The sequence below is a fragment of the Hemiscyllium ocellatum genome, chromosome 2, assembly GCF_020745735.1.
Source record: "Hemiscyllium ocellatum isolate sHemOce1 chromosome 2, sHemOce1.pat.X.cur, whole genome shotgun sequence".
Lineage (NCBI taxonomy): Eukaryota > Metazoa > Chordata > Chondrichthyes > Orectolobiformes > Hemiscylliidae > Hemiscyllium > Hemiscyllium ocellatum.
Window position 1 is genome coordinate 124,371,545 of NC_083402.1, and position 24,478 is coordinate 124,396,022.

The 24,478-nt window shown below is 43.6% G+C and overlaps 1 protein-coding gene across 5 annotated transcripts in view; it reads left to right on the top strand.

The window, feature by feature from the left end:
• znf462 (zinc finger protein 462) overlaps window positions 1–24,478 on the top strand; it is a 110,185-nt gene that overhangs the window by 43,617 nt on the left and 42,090 nt on the right. For all 5 annotated transcript variants that reach the window (XM_060839832.1, XM_060839849.1, XM_060839858.1 and 2 more), the window contains 2 exons: window positions 12,086–12,334; window positions 15,378–21,190. In XM_060839832.1, coding sequence (XP_060695815.1) covers window positions 12,115–12,334; window positions 15,378–21,190 — 6,033 coding nt within the window. In that variant the 5' untranslated portion in view covers window positions 12,086–12,114. The remainder of the gene's footprint in view (window positions 1–12,085; window positions 12,335–15,377; window positions 21,191–24,478) is intronic.

Here is a 24,478-nt window from a genome sequence, read left to right on the forward strand (position 1 = left end):
CCCATATCCCTCCAAACCTTTTCCTGCTCCTATTTATTCAAATGTTTTTTAAACCTTGTATCAGTGCCTGTATCTACCACTTCCTCAGGAAGTTAATTCCACTTGCAAACCACCCTCTGTGTTTAAAAAAAACCCTTATTTCTTTTTAAAATCTCTCTCCTCTCGCCTTCAAAATGTTCTCCCAGTCTTGAAATCCCCCATTCTAAGGAAAAGACACCTAACATTAACCCCTCATGATTTTATAAACCTCTATAAGGTCACTTCTGAACCTCCAACGCTTCCTAATAAAGCAGTTATGTTGCTGCACTAATATTCGAGAAAGCAGGCATTCAAAGTCTACCAGGGCTCCCTGTCAAAGAGTCCTCGAGCATGGAGACAGGCCCTTTTGGCCAAACTGGTCCATGCCGACCAAAATGTCCATCCACACTAACCCCATTTCTCTGCACTTTGCCCATATCCTTCTAACCTTTCCTACTCCTGTATTTGTCCAAATGCCTTCTAAATGTTGTTGATATGCCTGTCTCAACCACTTTCACTGGCAGCTCATTCCATATGTGTACCACCCTCTGCGTAAAAATGTTTACCCCTCAAGTTCCCATTTATTCTTTCCCCTCTTACCTTAAACTTTCCCCTCAATTCCTCAACCGGGGAAAAAGACTGAATGCATTTCCCCTATTCATGTCTCTTGTACACTTATGTAAATTCCCCCCCCACCCCCGCTCCGTCTCATACACTCTTAAAAGGTCCCAGCTTGTCCAACCTCTCCCTATAACTCTTGAGTCCGAGCAACTTCCTTGTAATTTTCTTCTGCACGCTTTGCAGTTTAACAACATCCAAAACTGAACACAATACCCCAAGTATAGCCACACGAACATCCTGTACAACACCAACATAACTTCCGAACTTTTATACTCCATGCCCTGACTGAAGACCAGTGTGCCAACAGCCTTCCTCTCTGCTGTGTCTACCTGTGACCCCACTTTCAGAGAACCGTGCATCTCAACTCCAAAATCCCTTTGTTCCACTACACTCCTTAAGGCCCTACCATTCACCATGAAACTCCTACATTGATTTGACTTTCCAAAATGCAAGATCTTCCACTTATCTATATTAAACTCCATTTGCCATTTCTTGGCCCACAAGATCCTGCTACAATTTCTGATAATCTTCCTCACTGTCCACGATGCTGCTTACTTCAGTGTCATCTGCGAACTTACTAATCATGCCTTGTACATTGTCATTCAAATTATTGATATAGATGACAAACAGCAATGGGCCTGGCACCGAATCCTGAGGTACGCCACTAATCACAGGCCTCCAGTCCAACAAGCATCCTTCCACTATTACCCTCTGCTTCCTACCATCAAGCCAATTGTGTATCCAATTTGCCAGCTGTCCCTGGATTCCATGTGATCTAACCTTCCAGACCAACCTACCATGGGGAATGTTATCAGTGGCCTTACTGAAATCCATATACACTTCGCCTACTGCCCTGCCCTCATTAACCTTCCTGGCCACTTCATCAAAGAACTCCCATGCACAAAGCCATGCTGACTACTTATAATCACACCCTGTCTTTCCAAATGCATGTATATCTTATCCTTCAGAATCTTCTAGAGTAACTTAACTACCACAGACGTTAGATTTACTGATATGTAGTTCCCAAGTTTTAATTGCAGCCCTTCTTGAATAATGGCACAACATTTGCTACCCTCCATCTTCCCGGACCTCATCTATGGCTAATGTTGCAAATATATCAGCCAGGGCTCCTGCAATTTCTTCTCAAGTGTCTTACATGGTTTTTGGATATATCTAGTCAGGACCAGGAGGTTTATCCAACTTCATACATTCTCTAATACATCCAACATCACCTCTACTGTGATACGAATTGTCCCCGCGATATCACCACTAACTTCCCCAAGTTGCCAAGTCGTCTTGTATTTTTCCATGGTAAACAGAGGAAAAATATTCATTGAGGACCTCCCCCATCTCATGCAGTTCCACATATACATGTACACTTTGGTCCTTGAGGGGTCCTACTCGCGCTCTCTCCCTCGTTATTCTTTTTCCATTATTATACTTAAAGTTGTCTCGTGTCCCTTTTCACCCTCCTGATTTTCTTCTTCAGTAAACTCCTGTATCCCCTTCCCTTGATTCAAGGGCTGTACCTGAGCCATGCCTCCTTTTTTTTTTCTGGTCAAAGCCTCAATATCCAAGGGTTCCCTACTCCTGCCAACCTTGCCCGTCACCCTCTCGGGAACATATAGACCTTGAACTCTAGCTAGCACACTTTTAATGGTCCCCCCCATTTGCTGGAGGTCACTTTGCCTGCAAACAAATTACTCCAATCAACCACTGCAAGCTCCTGTCTAATTCTGTCAAAATTCCCCTTGCCCCAGTTTAGAACTTGAACCAGTGGATTAGTTTCCTCCCTCTCCATAACTATTATGTGGAGGTGCCGGTGTTAGACTGGGATGGACAAGTTAAAATTCACACAACGTCAGTTATAGCGCAGTAGGTTTATTTAGAAGTATTAGCTTTCGGAGCTATGTGATGAAGGAGCAGGGCTTTGAAAGCTAGTAATTCTAAATAAACCTATTGGACTATAACCTGATGGTATGCGATTTTCAGCTTTGTCCATAACTATTCTAATAAAACTATGGTCATTGGTCCCAAAGTGCTCTTCCACTGTCACCTCAATCACCTGTCCAGCCTTATTTCCCAAGAGTAGGTCAAGATTTGCCTCTTCCCAAGTAGGACACTGTATATACTACTTGAGGAAACTTTCTTGAACACGCTTAACAAATTCCACCCCACCTGAGCCCTTAATGCTACGGCAGTCCCAGTCTGTTAGAAAAATTAAAATCCCATACTATGCCAACTCTATTGCTCCAGACACCTAAGGACAGAGGAACTAGGAGCAGGAGTAGGCCATCTGGCCCTTGAAGCCTGCTCCACCATCCAATATGATCTTGGCTGATCTTTTCATGGCCTCATTCCTGAAGAAGGTCTTATGCCCGAAACATCGATTCTCCTGCTCCTCGGATGCTGCCTGACCACCTGCGTTTTTCCAGCACCACATTTTTCAACTCTGGTACTCCAGCATCTGCAGTCCTCACTTTCTCCTAGTTGATCCTTTCATGGCCTCAGCTCCATTTACCTGCCCTCTCTCCATAACCGTTAATTCCTTTACTGTTCCAAAAAGTATATATCTTAGCTTTAAAACATTTACTGAGGAAACCTCAACTACTTTACTGGGCAAGGAATTCCATAGATTCACAATCCTCTGGGTTTAAAACGTTTCTTCTCAATTCAGTCCTAAATCTGTTCCCCTTAAATTTGAGGCTACGCCTTCTTGTCCTAGTTTCACCTGCCAGTGGTAACATCTCTACCTCTACCTTATCTATTCCCTTCATAATTTTATGTTTCTGTAAGATCCCCATTTCCTCCTCCCCTTCCACCCCCCCCACCCCACCCCCTGCTCCACCAATTCTTTGAAATTCTAATGAACATCATCCCAGTCTACTCAGTCTTTTCATAAGCCAATTCTCTTAACTCAGGAATCAAACTTGTGTACCTGTTCTGCTTCCCTGCTAGTGCCAGTACTGTACATCCTTTCTCAAGTAAGGAGACCAAAACTGCATGCAGTACTCCAGGTGTGGCCTCATCAGCACCCTATACGGCTGCAATATAACTTCCCTGTTTTTAAATTCAATCTCCTTAGCAATGAAGGATGAAATTTCATTTGCCTTCTTAATTACCTGTTATACTAGCAGACCACCCTTCTGTGATTCATGTACAAGGACACCCAGGCCCCTCTGCACAGCAGCATGCTGTAATTTTTCTTTTATCATTCAAATAATAATCCTTTTTGCTGTTATTCTGACCAAAATTGATTGCCAAGTGGCTCTCTTGGCATATTCCCATTGACTATTTGGAGGCCTATTGTACAACCTCAGTTATGTCACCATCTCTCCACACAAAGCCTCACTGGATGATGTCTCAGTTATTTCATCTTTGATTACTGCCATGAAACTCCCCTTCATCAAAATGCAACTCCCCCTTCTCTCTTTCCTCCACATGTATCCTGCCAAAAGCACCCGTATCCTGGCACATTAGGCTGCCAGTCCTGTCCCTCCCTTAGCCAGGGCTATAATATCCCAGTCCCACGTACCAACCCACATCTTGACGTCATCGGCCTTACCTGTCAGCCCTTTGCACTGAAATAGATGCAACTTAGTCCACTGGGCATTCCTCGATCCCCGAGGAGAAAGTGAGGTCTGCAGATGCTCATCCTGAGAATTAATTTTAAAAATACACTAGTGGAATTCCTGAAGAAGGGCTTATGCCCGAAACATCTCAACTCCTGTTCCCTGGATGCTGCCTGACCTGCTGCGCTTTTTTCAGCAACACATTTTCAGCCCGCATTCCTCGATCCCTGCCATGTTCCAGCCTGACCTGTCTCTTCACCTTGCTATTTCTGATTACAGTATCTCTTTCCAGCCTCTCATTTGCCTCCCTGCTGTTGAGAATCACAACCCCCTTGCAAGTTATAACCTGAAAGCTGTTGTGTTGTCATTTAAACTTACTTGTATATTCTATTATGGATGAACCCTGCTGTCCTTGTCTGGCCAATATTGACTCCAGACCTGCAACAATGTGATTGATTCTGATGTTTAACTGCCTCTGCGTGACAGTGTTTCCACAATCTGGATGAGTGGGAAGACACTACCAGTGATATCGATGCTCATCCTGAGAATTAATTTTAAAAATACAGTAGTGGAATGAACATATAAGTGGCTGGTGATGTTGAACATGTTTAAGGGAGTCAAACGCAGAAGTTGCTGAAAAATGCTCAGCAAGTCTGACAGTATCTGCAGGGAGAAGTCAGTTAATGTTTTGGGTTGAGTGACCTATCCGCAAAAAAGACCCTGAGGTTCCAGTTGCTTGCCATTTCAGTAGCCCACCCTGTTCCCTGACCAGCATCTCTGTCTCAGGCTTGCTTCAGTACTCTAGCAAAGCTCAGTGCAAGCTGGAAGAACAGCACCTCATTTTCCGCTTGAGGACCCTGCAGCCTTCTGGACTCAATATTGAGTTCAATAAGTTTCGGGCTTGAGCTTTCCCATGTCCTTACCCCAACTTGTTATCGTAGTCTGCTATTACACACAACTCATTGGTAGCCATTAACAGGCCACATTAATACCTGTTCACCCATATAGCCAGCTCATTGTCCACTCTTTTATCTGTGCAACTGTTCCTCTCTCTTGGGGCTCTGTCCCTGCCTATTGTTTGCTCCTTACCCTCTTTTCCCCCCACCCTGTCTCTGCATATAAACTGACATTTTCCTAGCTACCATAATTTCTGACTTGACCTGAAATGTTAACTCTGATTTCTCTCCACCGATGCTGAAGACCTGCTGTTTCCAGCAATTTCTGTTTTTGATGTTGAGCATTCACAGTTCTTTCAGTTTTTATGTTTTAAGGGAGGGCTGGGTCACTGCTCCAAAGTTGAATGGCATCAGAAATGTTTGTTGAGTGCAGTACCTTGGGTTGCTCTTAGAGCAGAGAGGGTTAAGGGGGAGATTTAAGAGAGCGGTTCAAAAGCATGAAGGCTTTTATTAGAGTGAATGACAGGAAACATTCCTGTTTCAGGAGGGTTGGTAACCAGAGGGCGCAGCTCGAAGGTAATGGAAAAAGAGCTGTAGGGAAGATGAGTGCACTTCTTAATGCAGTGAGTTGTTGTGATCAGAAACACACTGCCTGAAAAAATGGCGCAAGTAGATTTGGTTTCTAAAGGGAATTTAGCACAACTTGAAAGGGGTAATTGGGTAGAGTAGAGCAGAACTAATTAGGTAGCTCTTTCAAAAAAGTCAGCCAAGACATGATGGACCAAATGGCCTCTTTCTGATTTATAAAAAAAATTCCAACACGCTCACTCAAAGTTAAAAGCATCATTTTAGAATTCAGTTTCAAGTTTTAATAAAAACATTGCTTGTTAAGACCTGTAATAAATGCTAATGTAGAGTGAATTTACAAAAACAAGGGAACCTAGTGCAGAATTCTTGATTTGTTGTATTTGCATAAGTAGTAATAAACCTGTCATGGTTGTTCAATTATCAGAGGAGAGATGCATGGGTTGAACTGTTGTTCCAAAGGATGCAGTGTAGAGTATTTTTTGAGATTTCAATTACTGCAGTGATTTGAATAAGAGGAGGGTAGGATTGGAGAAGAGGTAAATTGCATATTTGTGATCTTCTGAACGCTAGATTCAGTTCGAGGTGGCTTCAAGTGGTTAGAGCATCCCTTTTCCCTCTTTGCCCTATTGGCAGCTGGGCCTTCATCTGCTTGGACTCTAAGCACCAGAATTCCACTTCTAATTCTCCACCTTTTCTGCTCCCTTAGGGCACTCCTTAAAACATGCTACTTTGGCCAAGCTGTTGGGCAGTATTGGGAGTACGTACATATTTTTATGGAATATGCAGAGAATGGGAATGTATAGAATTGTTTAAACACTCTCTGGATTAAAAAAGCTTTTTTAAAACCAAGAGTTGGAAGGAAGCCCTTGTGGTTTCTTGAAAATGAGGTCAATGCTTTAATATGGGCTATGATCCACCTGCTCATTACGGAAAGTCAAATGACCTTGGGGATATAGTCAAGCAAGGCTTTTAGGAAGGTGAGAGATAGGGTTTTTTGCCCTTTTAATTGCAGGAAAACCTGGCTTTGGAAGAGCCAGTGGGGGGGCCTCCCGTGTTGACTTATCACGGAATCCTTCTTGAGTTAATTTTTTCCCTTTTTCACAAATCTAGGGAATTGAAGAAGGGGGAAAAAGATCTCCAAACTAGACTGATTGCAAGATTATCTCTCTCCCTCTTGTCAGGTTCCCAAATAATTCATACAACATGTCTTCATTTCATAAAATCCCTACAGTGTGGAAGCAGTCCATTTGACCCACTAAGTTCACATCAACCCTCTGAAGAGCATCACACCCAGATGCAACTCCTACCCTATCTCTGTAAACCTGCATTTCCCATGGCTATCCCATCTAGCCTGCACATTCATGGACAATTTAACTGTGCCCCCAATTCATGTGGGGCAATTTAACATGGCCAGTCTATCTAACTGGCACATATTTGGACTGTGGGAGGAAACTGGAACACTGAAACCCACACAGATACATGGGAGAGAATGTACAAAATCCACACAGTCACCTGAGGCTGGAATCAAATCCCAAGTCCCTGGCGATGTGAGGCAGCAGTGCTAACCACTGAGCCACCATGTCTTCCCAGCAAAATATTTCTGTATTTTGATTACTTTGAACAGTGGTAGGGTCTGAGGTGCAATTTTCCAAATAAGAGAGAGCACTGATTTATTGTCACATGTACCAAGTGAAAAGCTTTGTTTATGGGCAGTACACCAGATCATAGCTAGCATGGGTGTACAGATCAAAAAGACTTAGAGGCATACAGATTACATTGCACAAGGCATGCACTAGACAAGATCAGCGTTAGTAAGGTCAGCATTATTTGAGGCTAGAGAGTCCATTCATCAGTCTAATAACAGCCAGGAAGAAGCTGTTCCTGAACCTGTTGGTGCATATGTTCAGGCTTCTGTATCTTCTGCCTGACAGAAATGGTTATAGGAGATCATTACCAGGGTGCGATGGGTCTTTGATAGCAGCATTTCCTCAGCAGCAAGTTGTGTAAATGGAGTCCACGGATGGAAGGTTGTCTTTTGTGATGGTCTGGGCTGTGCACACCAACTTTTGTAGTTTCTTATCGTCCTGGACAGAGCTGCTGCCATACCAGGCCATTATGTGCCTAGATGGTATGCTCTCAATGGCGCATCTCTAGAAGTTGGTGAGGGTCCTTATGGACATGTCAAATTTCCTGAGCTGCCTCAGGAAGAAGAGGTGTTCCTGTTCCTTCTTGATCATTGCATCCACGTGGGAAGTCCAGGACCTGTTGTCGTCACTCTGAAGGACTTGATGCTCTCCACCCTCTGAACCTTCATTGATGCAGATGGGAGCATGTTCACCAATCAACTCTTTTTAATTTTGCCGACGTTGAGAGTTTGTTCTCATAGAAAGCTTGGTGACATGGTGCTATCTCCTTTCTGCATTTTGACACATCATTGTTAGATATCCATCCCACAACGGTGGTATCACCAGCGAACTTGTAGATGGTGTTCATTTGGAATTAGGGGACTGGTGTGTGTTCAACTATTCAGCAGAAAACCTAGATGAGTACTCCACCAGTGTCACGGACTTTATTATCAAATGCATGGAGGACTGCATACCAAAGAAGTCAGACTGAGTTTTCCCCAAATGTAAACCTTGGATGAACTAGGAAATCCACTCCCTACTGAAGACCAGACGTGCAGCATTCAAGTTGGATGACCCAGACCAATACAGGAAATCCAGATAGGACCTCCACAAAGCCTCTGAGATGCCAGAAGGCAGTACCAGACCAGGTTAGTGCCCCAAACCTACTATTAAGACTGCTACCACCTTTGGCAAGACCTTAGGCCACTGAGAAGTACTTTTGAAGGGTCTTGTGGTGCAGTGACATTTTTTTGAAGGATTTTGTTTCCAGTCTATTTGTGGGATCTGGGCACTGCTGGCTGGCCAGCATTTATTGCCTGTCCCTAGTTGTCCTTAACAAGGTGGTAGAGAATCAAGTAACTCCATAGAACGCCCTGAGTGAGTAGAACCTCGACACCCTGTTTTTTTTTAGACACTTCTTTTTTTTTCTTTCTTTTCTTTTTTTTTACTCCTGTTTATTTTTTGAAAAACACCCGAGTGGCCTGTGACAAGCAGTGCCCTTCATGAATCTCCTGTTTTTTTTCTTATGTGTGTGTGTAGTTGTGAGACACAGTGAGAGACGCAAAGTGTACAAATCTTTATTCAATTTCCACCACCAGGAAAAGTAGGAAAACACCCGAGTGGCCTGTGACAAGCAGTGCCCTTCACATCAAAGGGCAATGCTGTGTGAACAAACAGTGAAGGGGAGGGCAGGGACTAAATCAAAATAGAGTTGGAGGGGGAAATGATGCACTCCACTCCCTGCGGCGCCCACCTCTCCCTGAACAACTCCAGGGTGTTGGTGGACCCGCGTGCTCCTTCTCCAAGGACACCCGGGCCCTAACGTAACCGCGGAAGAGGGGCAGGCAGTCGGCCCTAACGACCCCCTCCACGGCCCGCTGCCTGGACAACACCCTGTTTATATCTTTCAGCCAGCGTTCCCTGACTGGACCAGGTTAACAGGCCCAATCAGGAAACTGGTATTCTATGAGGTCCACCTGGCCAACCTCACTACAATCACAACAACGAGCTGCTTTCTTGAACTGCTGCAGTCCACCTGTTGTGGGTTGACCCACAATGCCATTGGAGAGAATTTCAGGGTTTGAACCAGCGACCTTGAAAGAAGGGAGATGCATTTCCATGTCTGGCAGCTTGGAGGGGAGCTTGAAGGTTGTGGTGTTCCCATGCATCTACTGCCCTTGTCCTTTCGATGAAAATGTTTTGTGTTGTGAGGCCGTGTCTGTTTTGGGATCAAAGCAGATATATTTCTAATTCCAGGTTATACTTTAGATGTTAACCAGATTTGCCACTTGTTTTATTTGATTCAAAACAGGTTGTTCTGGTTTGATTTGAAGAAACCTAATGAAAGTCCCTAATTGGATAGCAGGACCAAAAGGAAACAATTGGCCATTTGGAAGATTGAATCAAAGCATTTAATCTTCTTTTTTCTTTTGTGAAGATATAGTATTACTGATGAAGGGCTCTGGCCCGAAACCGTCGAATTTCCTGTTCCTTGGATGCTGCCTAACCTGCTGTGCTTTAACCAGCAACACATTTTCAGCCTGTATACGTATTACTGGCAAGGCCAGCAGTTGTCACCCATCCGTAATGACCCTTGAACCGAGTGGCTTGCTAGGCCATTTCTGATGGTGGATAAGCGTCAACCATGTTGCTGTGGGTCTGGAGTCACATGTAGGCCAGAACAAGTAAAGATAGCCAATTTCCTTTCCTGAAAGACAATTTAGTGAACCAGATGGGTTTTATGATAATCATCATTAAGGATACTAGGTTTATATTCAAGATTTATTAGTTGCATTTAAATTCCAATAACTTCTGGGGGGAGGGATTTGAACCCATATCCCCCGCAGCATATCAGCTTAAGCCTCTGGGGGTTACTACTCTCGTGACTTTACCGCAGCACAAATCTTTCTCCCTGTAGTAATTAATACTAGTGGTGTGACTGGCGGAATGGAAGGTTGGGGGAAGGTTTGATTACCAGCATCATCTTCTCATCAGATCCTAACAGCCACCTGCCCTAATATCACCTGATGCAATCTGGTGTGAGCTTCTTTTGATAAAGCACCAGTGAGGTAACTGGGAACATTTCCTATGTTAAAATGCTTTATGAATGCAAAGTTTTAAAGGTAACTTGGAAATTCGGATCCTGGCAATCCTATTACAGTTCAGGTGTTCCCTGTGTGAACAGGTGATATGTTCCAAGGCCTACCGCGAATGCCCAAAACTATGGAGAGTAGCAAACCCTATTATTTAAATGGGAAATTTACCTGCCCAGCAGCCCCCTTTTAATTGTCTCTGGAATGTTCCATGCAATATTTTTGGGCGTTGGTAAACCGCGGAAACCGAATCTGTGGATGCAGGGGCTATACTGTATGTGTTTGAAAAAGGTTTCACTCCTGTATAGCCATGCATATGTATTCCTGAATAAATGGGATTTCACACACTCTGCTGCTCTGTAGTTAGTGCACCAAATTAACAATGTATCATTCACACAGCATATGGTGAGATCTGCAAACTGCATTCCAGGTCATCTCCAGTAATTGTCTAAAAGTGTGACGATTTCCAACTTTCTGGGAACCACAACGTAACACTGGTTCTGCAAATGAGCAGTGTAATGTTGCACTTTTAAAATAACAGTGTGAAAGATGATGCCTTTAAAAAAAAACAATTGATCACTTTGTGGATTGAAAGTTGGAAGGTTCGAAGCAAGAAGGCCAAAGTTAGATGAACTTAAGAAAACCATACAGACTGGAACAGTTGAATGGACAAATGCACAGCAACATGTTTTGTCACATGACTGACATCACATCACAAGCTGCATTGCCATAGTCCTTTCATGATCTCAGCAATACCCCTGCTGCTTCAGTCAGTTAAGTACTTTTCAAGTATAGTCACTCTTGCTGATGAAGTAGACATGATTTTGAAGCACTCATTGGGACAGATGCAAGAATGTTGAATTTTAAAAGGAACAACATTAAATAAATTGCAGGTATAAGTTGTTGCCCATTTGTTCTGATAACTGCAAGATAAACCTGAAATGGCTTTTTTTTTTAATGAAGCATTGCTCAAGTTCTGTAATATGAAGTGACTACTTCTGATCACTTGAGATTTAGGAAGTGCCATACTAAAGAAGCCCATTGAACAGCAATGATTAATTTTTGCTATTGATTTTAGTAATTGTGAATCTCTGCGTACAAAGTGCTAAAGAAATAACTGCAAATTGGTTTATTCAAATCCATAGTGATACTCTTAAAGAAAAACTTGTATTTATTCCGCACTTTTCATAACCTCAGGATAGTCTAAAGCCCTTTAAAGGCAATTATGTACTTTGAAGTGTAACTGGTGTTGTAATGTAGGAAGTGTAACAGCCAATCTGTGCTCCATATCGACTACTTACTTGAGAAAGTTTGTTTGTGGGTATATGTGTATATACTCTCAAATAACTAGTCAGTAACGACCAGATAATCTCTTTGTGTGATGTTGATTAGGTGATAAATATCAACTTGAGACTCTGCAGAAACTTTCCTGCCTTTTTTTAAATGATGGTGATCAAAAGGTCTTTGAAAACCATCTGAAGGGGCAGACAAGGTCCCACTTTAATGTCCCATTTGAAAGTCGGCACCTCAATTCTCTGGTGTGAGATTTGACTTTTTGCATGGTTTCAATTTATTTAATGTTGTTCCTTTTAAAATTCAACATTCTGGTGTGAGATTTGACTTTTTGCATGGTTTCAGTCAATAACTAAGTTGCTATTTTGATTATGTTCCAGATCCCTTTAATTGAAAGGTATTGAAAGTAATGGAGGCACTGCAGTGCGATGGATGTGATTACCGAGCAGAAACATATGATGACCTTAAAGCTCACATCCAGGACGTTCACACTGTGTTTTTGCCCCATGTGGAAGCTACTGAGGAAGATGATAATCAACCTCGATCTGTTACACCAACCCAAGATTCTGAAGGCGATGTGAGCCTTTCTGCTGTGAAGACTGAACTTGGTTCTCCAGTGGAAGCATCGAGTGAGTTTGTTTTTGTTTTAATTGAAAGCACACCAAAGAGACAGTAACTTTATTCCCTGTAATAACATATTGGTGAATTATTTCCAACCACAGCCGTAATGACACATTCAGCAGGTGCCTTGCATTGTTTGTGTTCAGTGTACTTTAGACCTGCAGAACTGGCAGCCAAAATGGTTAGTTTTTGCCAGTTCCGGTTAGAATTTCACTATGCTCCAGTTCTCAGTTTTACATTTGGATGGTAGCCTTTTGAAGAACAAACTGGAATTCCAGCATGGCTACCTGGAACCAGCATACCATTGTAAAAGATTATGCATCTAAAGTTTCTTTGTAATTTAAGTGCTTCTGTCTGTTATTGCTGTGAACCATGTAAGCTGTTTTTGAGAAACAACTATTGCATGTACTCATCACCAACACCTTCTCACGTAGCTTATCTGATGACCCTTATCCTGTAAGGAATTATCTTTTGTGAATTTTCCTTAATTGAGCCATAGAATGGTTACAGCACAGAGGTAGGCCAGATGGTCTTTCATGTCTGTGCAAGTTTTCTATAAGAGCAACACTTTGTGACGGAACACCCTACCCCTCTGGGATTTAGCATTCTGCTTGGGACCCTTGAGGCCCTTGTTCTTATACCAACCTAGCTCCCTGACCTCCCAGGGATCTATTGCCAACCATATCCCTCCCTCTACATTCAAAGCAACTGCCACACGTCACTACCTGTCCTGAATGTTGCCTCGCTTACCTCGCCCTTCTCCCTCATTGTGTCCTTGCTGCCCCAACCCCTCCTGCAAACTGGTACACTACTACCTACCCATTTGGCACCTTACCATTCCCAGTACCCTAATCTCTCTCTCTCTCTCTCTGTCTGTCTCATGTTATGTATTTATCCTTTCACATGAGCTGTTAAAATGGCTGCCTGTGATGCTAGATGTTTAAATAAGCAAGTACAGGAACTGATTGTGGTGAAATGGTGGGCTTGGTTTGCCTTCCTCTAACTATTCCACACTGAGGGACCTGTCAGAATTCAAGTACACCTTCCCACATCTGAGGTATCCCAGATCGGATTCTCCTATCACAAACATGGAGGTCTGCCTTAACATAAAGGGGTGGTTTGGCAATCTGAGTGTGGCTGATAATTTTTGGAAACTGCAACCCATTATGTTCTCTCTTTTAGATACAGAGTGTAAATAGATATTATCATTTTCCTTCACTAGAATAGATGCTGTCCCTTGTCTTGTATTCTCAAATAATGTGCTGTTTGAGTGATCTACCAGTAATCTGTATGATACTATAGCAATACACGTCATGGTATAGCTGATCTCCATGTTGAATGTTTCTAGTTAATTAATTATTACAAAGAGGTAAAAATGCTGTCACTGAGTCAGGCTGATGGGCAAAAGCACCCTGCTTAACTAGCAAGGGATGTGAAAGAAATTGCAGATATCCAGTGATGGTTGTGTATTCGTGGATGTTAGAGGTCAACATCCCAAACATAGCATTTAAGAATGTGTCCTTGAAGTTTCATGCCAATGGTTCATAGACTCCCTGCAAAGTGGAAGCAGGCCATTCGGCCCATCCAGTCTATTCTAGTTCTCTGAAGAGCACCCTACTGAGACCTATCCCTTACCATATCCCCGTAATCCTGCATTTTCCATGGCTAATCCACCTAACCTGCACAAGTTTGGACTGCAGGAGGTAACTGGATCACCCAGTACAAACCCATGCAGACAGGGAGCGAATGTGCAAACTGCACACAGTTACCCGCAAGTGAAATAGAACTTGGGTCCCTGCCACTGAGGCACTAGCGCTAACTACTGAGCGACAATGATGCCTCATTGTGACCAACTGCATACGCAAAGGTTTTGTAAAAAGACCGGCACAAAAGGAACTCTGTTTCCTCACCTTAAAAATTGTTCAAGGGATGAGTGTGTACCTGGATAGGACAGCATTTCTTACCCATTGCCTTTTGGGAAAATGGTGCTTGAACAACTGGAGTCCATGTGGCATGGGTACAACCACATGCTTTTTTCTATAGCAGAACAACTGAAAGGCTTACTCTATTATTCAGAGGGCAGTGAAGAGTCAATCCTGTTAATGTGGGTCTTGAGACACTTCAGAGGGGAGGCGGTGGTATCATTGTAATGTCATTGGATTTCAATCTCGAGTCTCATTCTGGGAACATGGCTTGAAGCCCACTGCACGTGTCAAAGCTTGAATTCAGTTAAACTTTGGAATAAAAGGTTGGCTATTGGCAACCATGCAGATTCTCATTGCAAAAAGACACATTTTGTTTACTAATGCCCTTTAGGGAAGGAAATCTGCCATCTTTACTTGGTTTGGTCTGCATGTGACTCCAGACCCGTGGCAATGTGCTTGACTTGTAGCTGCCCTCTGGATCATTAGGGATGGCCAGCCATCACTGATCTAGGCACTTATATTACTGTGAATGAAGAAAAAAAGGTAGTCTGGGTAAAGATGACAAATTGTGCCCCATTTCATTTAACCCTATAAATATATGAGTGAGTTTTCTGGAATTAATTTTAAAGCCAGAAGACTTTTATAATATAAAGGCGGGTTTTATTTTTCACATCCCTAATTGAGAGATTTACCTGCAGTAAAATTCTTGCTGTAGAATCATTCTGATCCAGTCTGAGCTACTTGAAGGGCTGGATGAACCAGAATTGCTAATTCCCAAAAGGAAATTTGAGAAATACATACATTTTTGTAAAAAAAAACTTTCAAGGACAGCAGTGGGAGTGGAATTAAATGGGCTACTCTTTCAAAGTGTTAGCCTAGTTTTTAAAAAAGGGCTGAGTGGCCTTCACTTAATGCTTTGTTTAAAAAACAAAGTGCAAGCAAATTCTCTTGTTCAGCAAAATTCATTAAGAACATTCTCTGGAATTGTCATAAGCACTGCTACCATTCATGATTGAACCCTGAGTAAGAAAGGAATGGAGGTAAAAGTAGCAGTTATTGTTGTCTCTGGTTTACCATGTGCCAGAATGTGCATTAAATTTTGATAATGTCTCCTTTTCTTTTAAAGCCCAAAATTCCTTTCATCCTGGCTCTTCCAATTTCGTCAGTAACAGCCCATCAGTTCTATTCAGTCATCATGTTGACCAACAGTCGAGACCGGCCAACAAGTTTTTCCAGTGCAAGTACTGTGTCCGCTACTTTCGGTCCAGGAATCTTCTCAGTGAACATACAAGGAAGATCCATGGTCAGGTTGAAGGGCCGTCGTTTGGTGGAGAGACATCAGACATGGCCCCACCACCACCTCCTTCCAGTTACCACGTGCTCTTGCACGAAGGTTTCGGCAAAGTCTTTGCCTGCAGGTATTGCACCTATAAGAGTCCCCGACGGGCACGGATCATCAAGCACCAGAAGCTGTGCCACAGGTCTGCCACCAAGGTGCAGGAGACAGTGGGCGATGTGCCAATGGATGCGGTGGAGCGCAGCATCCTGGAAGCACAGGTGAAGCCCTTAACCAAATCGAGGGGCAGCTTTTGTTGTGAATGGTGTGGCTACCACACCTCCAGGAGAGAACGTTGGTGTGACCATTTGATGAAGAAACATCGAAACCTTTTGGCCCAGGGTTTGGTAAAGATCATTTCATCCCTGAGGCAGCAGCAGTCTGGTTCCAATGGAAGTCCCACGAAACCCCAACAAAAGGATGTTCAGCAGGCATCTCCTAATTCTAATTATCTGTCGATGAAGATGCCAGAGAGGGAAATGCAGCTTTCTCAGTACCCTGCTCTGGAAGCCTCTGTGGGGGGTTCTGCTTTGAAGCCAGCTTCTGCTGCCGTACCTCGGTTTGCTCCCATAAAAATAAAGTTTCCCTTTCCTAAAATGAAGCCCAAAGCTAGTCCTGATCCTAGTGAAGCTGGAGTAACTGGGAGATCCTCCTTCGGAATGGGAGACCTGAATGTGGTTAATTCTGGTTTGGACTCCAGTTTGCTAAGTGACGACCGGAGCAGTTCTGAAGAGGATGAACAGCAGGATATCGATGAGATGGACTCTCTGGCATCCCAGAGCTCCGAAGGCTCTGGGAAGAAGCTGTTGACCATTGGCAACACAAAGCTATTGGAAACCAAGGGAATTCCCTTCCGGAAGTACATGAACAGGTTCCAGTGTCCCTTCTGCTCGTTCCTTACAATGCACCGCCGCAGTATCTCGCGTCATATTGAGAACATTCATCTATCAGGCCGGACCATCGTCCATAAATGTAACCTTTGCCCTTTCACTTGCACCACCGCCCAGAAACTGGTGACCCATAAGCAATCCCATTCCTCGGAGTGGGACACAGTGAGTTTGCAGAATAGTACCGCAGCTCCATTGAATGACAGCTTAGTCACTGTGGATGTGAATCAGAGCCAAGTGGTCAACGGAGAAAAACCAGCCCTGATAGGGGATTCAAAACAGCAATATCCTTACAAATGTACCATGTGTAACTATTCTACAGTCACCCTGAAGGGGCTGCGAGTACACCAGCAGCATAAGCACTCATTCTGTGACAATGCCTTGCTGTCAGCTAACGAGGAGGCAACTGATACATTACAGGATTCAGAAACATCACAATTTGAAGCTCTTCCATCGCCAGGTATTGTGAAAACTCAGACCTCAATCCTCGGATCAACATCCAAAAATTCTTTTCTGTTTAAGAAAGGCAAGAGGTTGGTGACAGACAGTCCACTGGACCTGTCTCCGGCAAAGAAGCGCACAAGGATTGACGAGATAGCAAACAATTTACAGAGTAAAATCAGCCAGGCCAACCAGCAAGCTAGTGAGGTGGAATCAGTGATTGGAGTTGAGGAGGAGGATGAAGAGGGAGAAGAGGAGGAGGAAGAGGAGGAGGAGGAGGAGGAGGAAGAAGATGTGGAAGTGGAATTGGATGTAGATGGCGATCTGGATGAGGAGCAAGGGAAGGCTGATCATTTGATGGAGATGCAGAATTACCCTTACAGTGGCCACCAGATGTGGGTTGAAGGAAATGATGGAATACGTGAAGAGGCTTCTTATGGGACTTTGGAGCAGGATTATTCTGTCAGCAACAGTGCTGAGATTGAATTGACTCTCTCTGATGATGAAGATTTTTATGGCAGTTCCAATTCAACAGGAAAGGGCGATGGAATATCACGCAAGCATGGTGGGAATGCAGCTTACAAAAAAACAAACTCCGAAAATAGAGATACTGTTCAGGAAAATTCAGAGGCAGCTGAAGACTCTGGTAAGATTTACTATTGCAAGCATTGTAACTTCAGTAACAAAGTGGCACGCAGTGTGAGCACTCATTATCAGCGCATGCATCCTTACATTAAATATAGCTTCAGGTACATTGAAGATCCAACAGATCACAGTGCAGTCTACCGTTGTCTTGAATGTTTTGTAGAATATGCGGAATTTGAAGATTTGCGGCAGCATTACGCTCAGTTCCATCCCGAAGCTCAGAATATCCTAAACTTTCATCAAGCCAATTTGACCTACAGGTGTCGCTTCTGTTCTTATACCAGCCCAAATGTCCGCAGTCTCATGCCTCACTACCAAAGAATGCATCCAACCGTGAAGATTAACAACTCCATGATATTCTCCAGTTACGTGGTCCAGCAAACCAATGAGATCAGTGCAGAGTCTCAGACCCTGAGAGAAATCCTCAACTCTGGTGTGAAGAATATCGGGACGTCCACTCCGCTATCTCAGCGTGCTGCTCCCTCCAGCCCTTCCAACATGAACTCCCCCAAGAGTGTGAGCCCAAAGCAGGGTGAAGCATCCATGATCAGTGCTGTCGTATACAGTTGTGATGTCTGTTCGTTTTCAAGCCCAAACATGCATTCAGTCCTGGTCCATTATCAGAGAAAACACCCGGAGGAAAAGGCATCCTATTTTCGAATTCAGAAGACGATGCGTGTGGTTTCTGTCCAGAATCCTGCACTCAGCACTCCTAATGTTGAGATGACCCCTACGTCGTTGGTAAATGACCCTCCAGTCACTCCTCAGCCAGTCGAATATGAACAGTTGTATTACTGCAAGCATTGTGTATATAGTAATCGCTCAGTTGTTGGTGTCCTTGTCCATTACCAGAAAAGGCATCCAGAGGTTAAGGTAACGGCGAAGTATATCAAGCATGCACCTCCAACTCCAGCTCTGAAGAAGACGATGGAAGAGTTGCAGATTACACCAGCAAGACCACTGATGACAAAACCGCCAAGCCAAGGCAACAAAAGCAGTTTTGATTCAGGGGAGCTAGGTTCCAAGTTGGCAGAGAAGGGCGAGGGAGAGCTGATGTTCTTCTGCCAGCACTGCAACTATGGGAATCGCACAGTTAAGGGGGTGGTCATTCACTACCGGAAGAAGCACCGTGACATCAAGGCGACGGCTGAGCTGGTCCGCCAGCACACGGCAGCAGTGAGAAGCCAGCGGGAACGGGCGACCAACAACCAGGCAGGTGTCAGTGTGCCAACGGTCAGCACGCAGCAAGAGACGGATGGTGAGCAACTTCGCTTCTTCAAGTGCCGGCACTGCTCCTACACCGCCCATTACCTGTACGCCGTGAAGAAACACCTGAGGAAGCAGCATCCAAGTGTGAAGGCTACTGTCACCACTATTCTGCGGTGGGCATTTCAGGATGGGGTGGTGAGTGCTGGCTATCACTGTGAATGGTGTATTTACTCACATCAGGAACCCAGTGGGTTGTTAATACACTACCAGAAGAGGCATCCGGAACACCCTGTCGATTACACTTACATTTCCAGCAAACTTTGGGCCGGCCCGGATCCTTCAGCCAACCCGTCTCAGATTGCTCTCATTGACCTCAAGCACTACAAATGCAGAGACTGCGTATTTGAAGCTGCCTCCATCTGGGACATTACAAACCACTATCAGGCCTTGCATCCCTGGGCTGTGAGTGGGGATGAATCCGTGCTGCTCGACATTATCCTGGGGAAAGACGCGTCAGAGCAAAACAACCCGACTGCACATGATTACTCTGCCCTGGATTCCTCCAGCATTCCCGAATCCAATCCTGTTGAGGATGAGATGCCCTCAAAAGGCTCCGTTTCTTCTTTGATTAATCCTCCCCCCAGTGCGCCTCCAAATGCTGCCCCCACCACATCTCCGTACCAATGTAAGATTTGTAAATCTGAGTACAACAATTTGCATGGTCTTTTAACCCACTATGGGAAAAAGCACCCGGGTGTAAAGGTGAAGGCAGCTGAGTTTGCCCTGGAAAAAGATGAGAAACCCAGCACTCTGTATAAATGCAGACATTGTCCATATGTTAACACACGTATCCATGGCGTCCTGACACACTACCAGAAGCGACACCCTTCTATTAAGGTCACTGCTGATGACTTCATGAATGAGGCGGAGAGGCTTCCCGATGGACAGAACAATGATTTGGAAGAGATGACCAAAGTCCCAAAGCAAGGATTTGGTGCCTACCGATGTAAGCTGTGTTCATACGCACATGGCTCCTTGGAAAAGCTAAAAGTTCACTATGAGAAGTACCATAGGCAGCCAGCCATCGACATGTTCACTGATTCCGTGACTGAGGCGGTTGAACCTGAGGAACCAAATACCTCTGAAGAATATAAAGGTGATTGTCAAAACATGACTGAAGTGAGCGACTCTCCTCCAGGGATTTCTCCTTTTTTAAGTGGCTGCTCAGATCTAAGTACTTTATTTAAATGTCAACTGTGCAAATATTTCTGCTCCTCCAGAAAGGGCATTGCCAGACACTACCGTAATAAGCACAACAATGTCCGAGCCCAACCAGAAGGCAAGAACAATATCTTCAGATGTGCCTTGTGTGCGTACACTCACCCGCTCCGTAAAGGGCTGGCTGCTCACTACCAAAAACGCCACGATATTGATTCATACTACACTCATTGCCTAGCTGCCTCTAAAACAATGATCAACAAGAAACCAGAAAAGCTCATCCTTCCCATCGAGTCCAAGCCAGAGTCTCCGCCCCTGAGTGAGGAGCTCAGGAGAGCAGTGGAGAAGAAAAAGTGTTCACTCTGCTCATTTCAAACATACACGAAAAAGGGTCTGGTGTCCCATTACATGAAGCGACACCCTGGAGTCTACCCCCGCAAACAGTACGTGAGCAAATATAATGGTTATTTCACTGTTGTGTATTCTGATGATAAGGAGGAGTGTGATGTAAAGAACGAGGTTCCTGCTATTGAGGCTACTGGAATGACTAATGGACGTGAGAGTGAATGGCTCCCCTTCAAATGTGTGAAGTGCTTCAAACTCTCTTTTAACACACCAGAGCTTCTTTGCATGCATTACACAGACCATCACAGTCGGGACCTGAAACTGGACTTCACATTACTTCCTGGCAGTACTCGCTCGCACAGTCCCACCTATGAGTGCAACCACTGCTCCAATAAGATCCTCAGCACATTTGAACTGAGTGTTCATCTCACGGAGCACAATGAATGCTTCAGCAGACGAGCAAAGCTGCACCGTGAAAAGATGAAGATGCTTGGGCAAGAGCAACCTGAAGGAAATCCGCCTGAAGGGGAAAATCACCCTGAAGGTGACCTTCCCAAAGGCAACAATTACCCTGAAGGAGATCCATTTAAAGGGAACGAACATTCTGAAGAAGAGCCGTCCAAAGAGAATGATTTATTTAAAGAGGAAAATAACGCTAAGGAAAATGTACTTAAAGAGGATTTGCTGAAAGAGGAAGATCTCCCAAAAGAAGATCCACTTAAAGGGGAAAGCCACCCTGAAGAGGATACTCATCTTAAAGAGGACCAGCACCCAGAAGAGAAGGAGGAAAATGCTAAAGAGGAGACACTAAAAGAGGAGAAACCAGAATCTACAGAAGTAGACAATGACAAGAATCAGGTGTGTTGGGCACTGAACATTTGCATGCAATGTTTGTATAATACATGACACTAATGTCACTTTCTACAAACTTTTTCATAAGATAACACTTCTTTTAAATGCAGAGGCACATAAGATAGCAACATAACTGATCATTGTAACTTGATATTTGCAACCACCCAAACTATTGAAGTGGGAGAAGTTCAAAAGTAAAATGTATTAAGTGAAGCTATGACTGTTTAATTCCCAATACGTCAGGACAGAGGGAGAGCTCTGTGCATATTAGACTTCATTATCTGCAGTATATACCTGTGGGCAATATATTATAATCTTATTTTAACAATTACCAATATTCGATAATATTGTTGGTATTAACCCAATGCATATGAATGTGTTTTTCACCTCCATCCTTTAGACAGTTGAACTTTGTTCCAAAGATGGCTACATTTCTTGTTGGGAGTTTCACTCTGACAGTCCTACCTGTGTCGTAAAACCTCTTGGCTGCTGCACCATCCTCCCATTTCTTTACTCAATCACTTTCTTTAAATGTGTTTGCTCTTTTCCCAGTTTCCGGATGTCCATCAGAGCTCAAAGTCATGAGGGTTGCCTTTAGTGGATTGCACCTTAAGTAAACCATTGAGTGATCTTGAGACTAAATAACAACAAGCTATTTGGTACAACTATCATTTTCTTTTTTTATTATGCTTGAATGATGTATCTTCCACTCCCCTTCATTTCAGCCCATTATCATACCCTTCTATTCTTTTCTTTCCCTTTCTTAACTATCTTATGTGTCTGCAGTATTTGCTCAACCATACCCTGTGGTAGTGAGTTCCACATTCTCATCGTTCCTTAGTTGGAGGTTTTCTCTGAATTCCCTCTCGGATATCTTAGTATATTTACAACCCCACAAATGGGTCTGTATATCTTTCCTGTCAAACTAGTCCATAACCCGGATGTCCACTCACAATCTCAGTTTGGTTGTGTGACTATCTGCTTGTTGAGCCTTGAGAAAGCTGTCCTATAGCAAAAAAAAATCAGTTTGGTCATAGTGCACCTGCGTTTAAGAGATGCTGCAGTCTGTTATGTGCATCTACTACATGAGCCATGATTCGAAATATTCAGAACTTGTCCCAGCCCTGAAGATGTGCAGAGCTGTTTATTTTCTTTGAGGAAGAAAGAAACATGCATCACGTAACATAAACATATTCTGAAGTGCTGTAGAGCTTTTGATGTATGTTTGAAGTGTAGTCATTGTTGTATTCTAGGAAACTTGGCAGCCAACCCCTCCAAAGCTGCAGTCCAGGAACCATCATGACCCTGATAACCTATATTAGTTGAGGGATAAATGTTGGCTTAGAACACTGGGGCAAACACCCTCTGTTCTTCATTTTTATAATGGTGCCATGGGATCATTTTACATCCAGTTGAGAGGGCAGGTGACAGCAGACTAAGTTTAATATCTCCCTGGGAATGATTTTGTGATCTTGTGCTCAGATATCTAGAATGGTATTTGAACCCAGATCTTGCTACAACCACTTTACGCATTAGTCTGTCACATTTGTGCCAAGTCTCCTTAATTTTATACTTATTGAAAGTGGGGTAGTCAGAGTTAAGGCAGAGATCAGCCATGCATCCTTTGGTGCAATTTACTGCAGATGCTATCTGTCATATGGTTTTTCTTTTTCATTTACATTGCATATTATCTCATCATCGTTCACCCACTTTTCCCCTTTTCATTTGGCCCCAATTGACATTCCACCTGCTCTCTCAGTTTCTGAGGGCTTCCTGGATTCAATGTCACCTCAGCTTTTCACATTAATTTGTTAGCTCGATCACTTCTCATCCTGGCCATTTTTTTTAAATAGCATTTTTTCACAACTGTTCACCAAGCAGAATTGGGTTCAAGAACTGTCGAATTCGCTGAAGTCCTCCGTTACCTTTGATCTGTTTATCATATTTGCTGATCAAGAAGACGGTCTTCTAGAACTTGTTTCCAAATTCTGTTGTTTGCCTCTTAACCCTCTGTTAACCAGCCATATCTTGTTTGGCACAGTAAGTGTTGAAGAATCCTTTGCTTCCATAAAACCAGTTGCTGCTTTCACTCTTCTGGCTCTCCTGATCCTGATACTTCAGCTGGCCTGAGAGGAGTCTTTCATTGCTCCTTTCCCCCTTCCTCCCCCTCCCTTCAACTTCAGTCAGATTTGATGCAAATTCCATCTGAAGTAACCTGCACCATTCGTTCGTTCTTTCTCTAAAGACTTGGCCTTTCATTTTGTACCTGACTGTCTGATTGGCCTGAAGTGTCCTGAGTCAAATTTTATTTATTGCCAATACACTTATTAACATCACAAGCATAACTTGCATCAAAACGATGATCGAGTTTCTGCCTTCTTTGGCCCTCTGAGCAGCTGCTCCTTCTGGGGTTTTGCCAGAGCTGTCATTCCAAAGCCAGTCTTCCTTAACCTTTTTTTTTAATCTTTTCAGTTGCAAGTTTTTTTGGTTTTGTCCAATTTAGTATGATCATTTTCCCCCTCCCTTTCTGACGACCTTGTGGAAGATCCATCCGTTGTCACTTTTTATTTTTTCTTTCACATTGAACAACATCAGTTTCTATTCCTGCCGTGTAGGTTGCATGTTGCACGCTGTTTGGATTCCACACTCTGAATTCCTCTAAGCGCTTGATGTGAGCCTTCAAACTTACCCCTGACTTAGATCGCTTTTTTTCTCTACTTCAGTCTCTTGTTCTGAATCCACTAATGCCTCAGGCCTGGCAGCCTTCAGTTGACCCCCTCTTCTGTTGATCCTTTTGAGGGAGAGATTTCCAATCTACTGGCTTTTGTGTGAAGGAGTGCTTCCAGATATTACCCATAAATCCCGTGCTATAATTTTTAATGCATTATCCTGATCATTTTTGCCTCTGCTCCCCAATCAAAGGAAATGCTTCTCTACATAATCCATCAATTCCTTTTGGTCAATTTAAACACAGCAGCCTTCCGTTGCAATACTCAGAATCACAAACTAGTTTAAGGAAACTGTTCTTGTGACGTTGTCGATTCATCCCCTGGTGTAGTTCTTGTGAAACAGCATGGCATTTCCCTTCCAACGCCATAATATCTTTCCTGAGAGTTAGGGAAGCCACTGGTGTAGTGGTAATGTCACTGGACTGGAAAACCCAGAACACCACCTCCAAACCCGGCAGTAGGCTAAAATTCTGTGGCATGGGTTTGAATCCCACCATGGTAGGTGCTGAAATGTGAATTCACTAAATATCTGGAACTAAGGCACACTAAATCATATGCATACAAC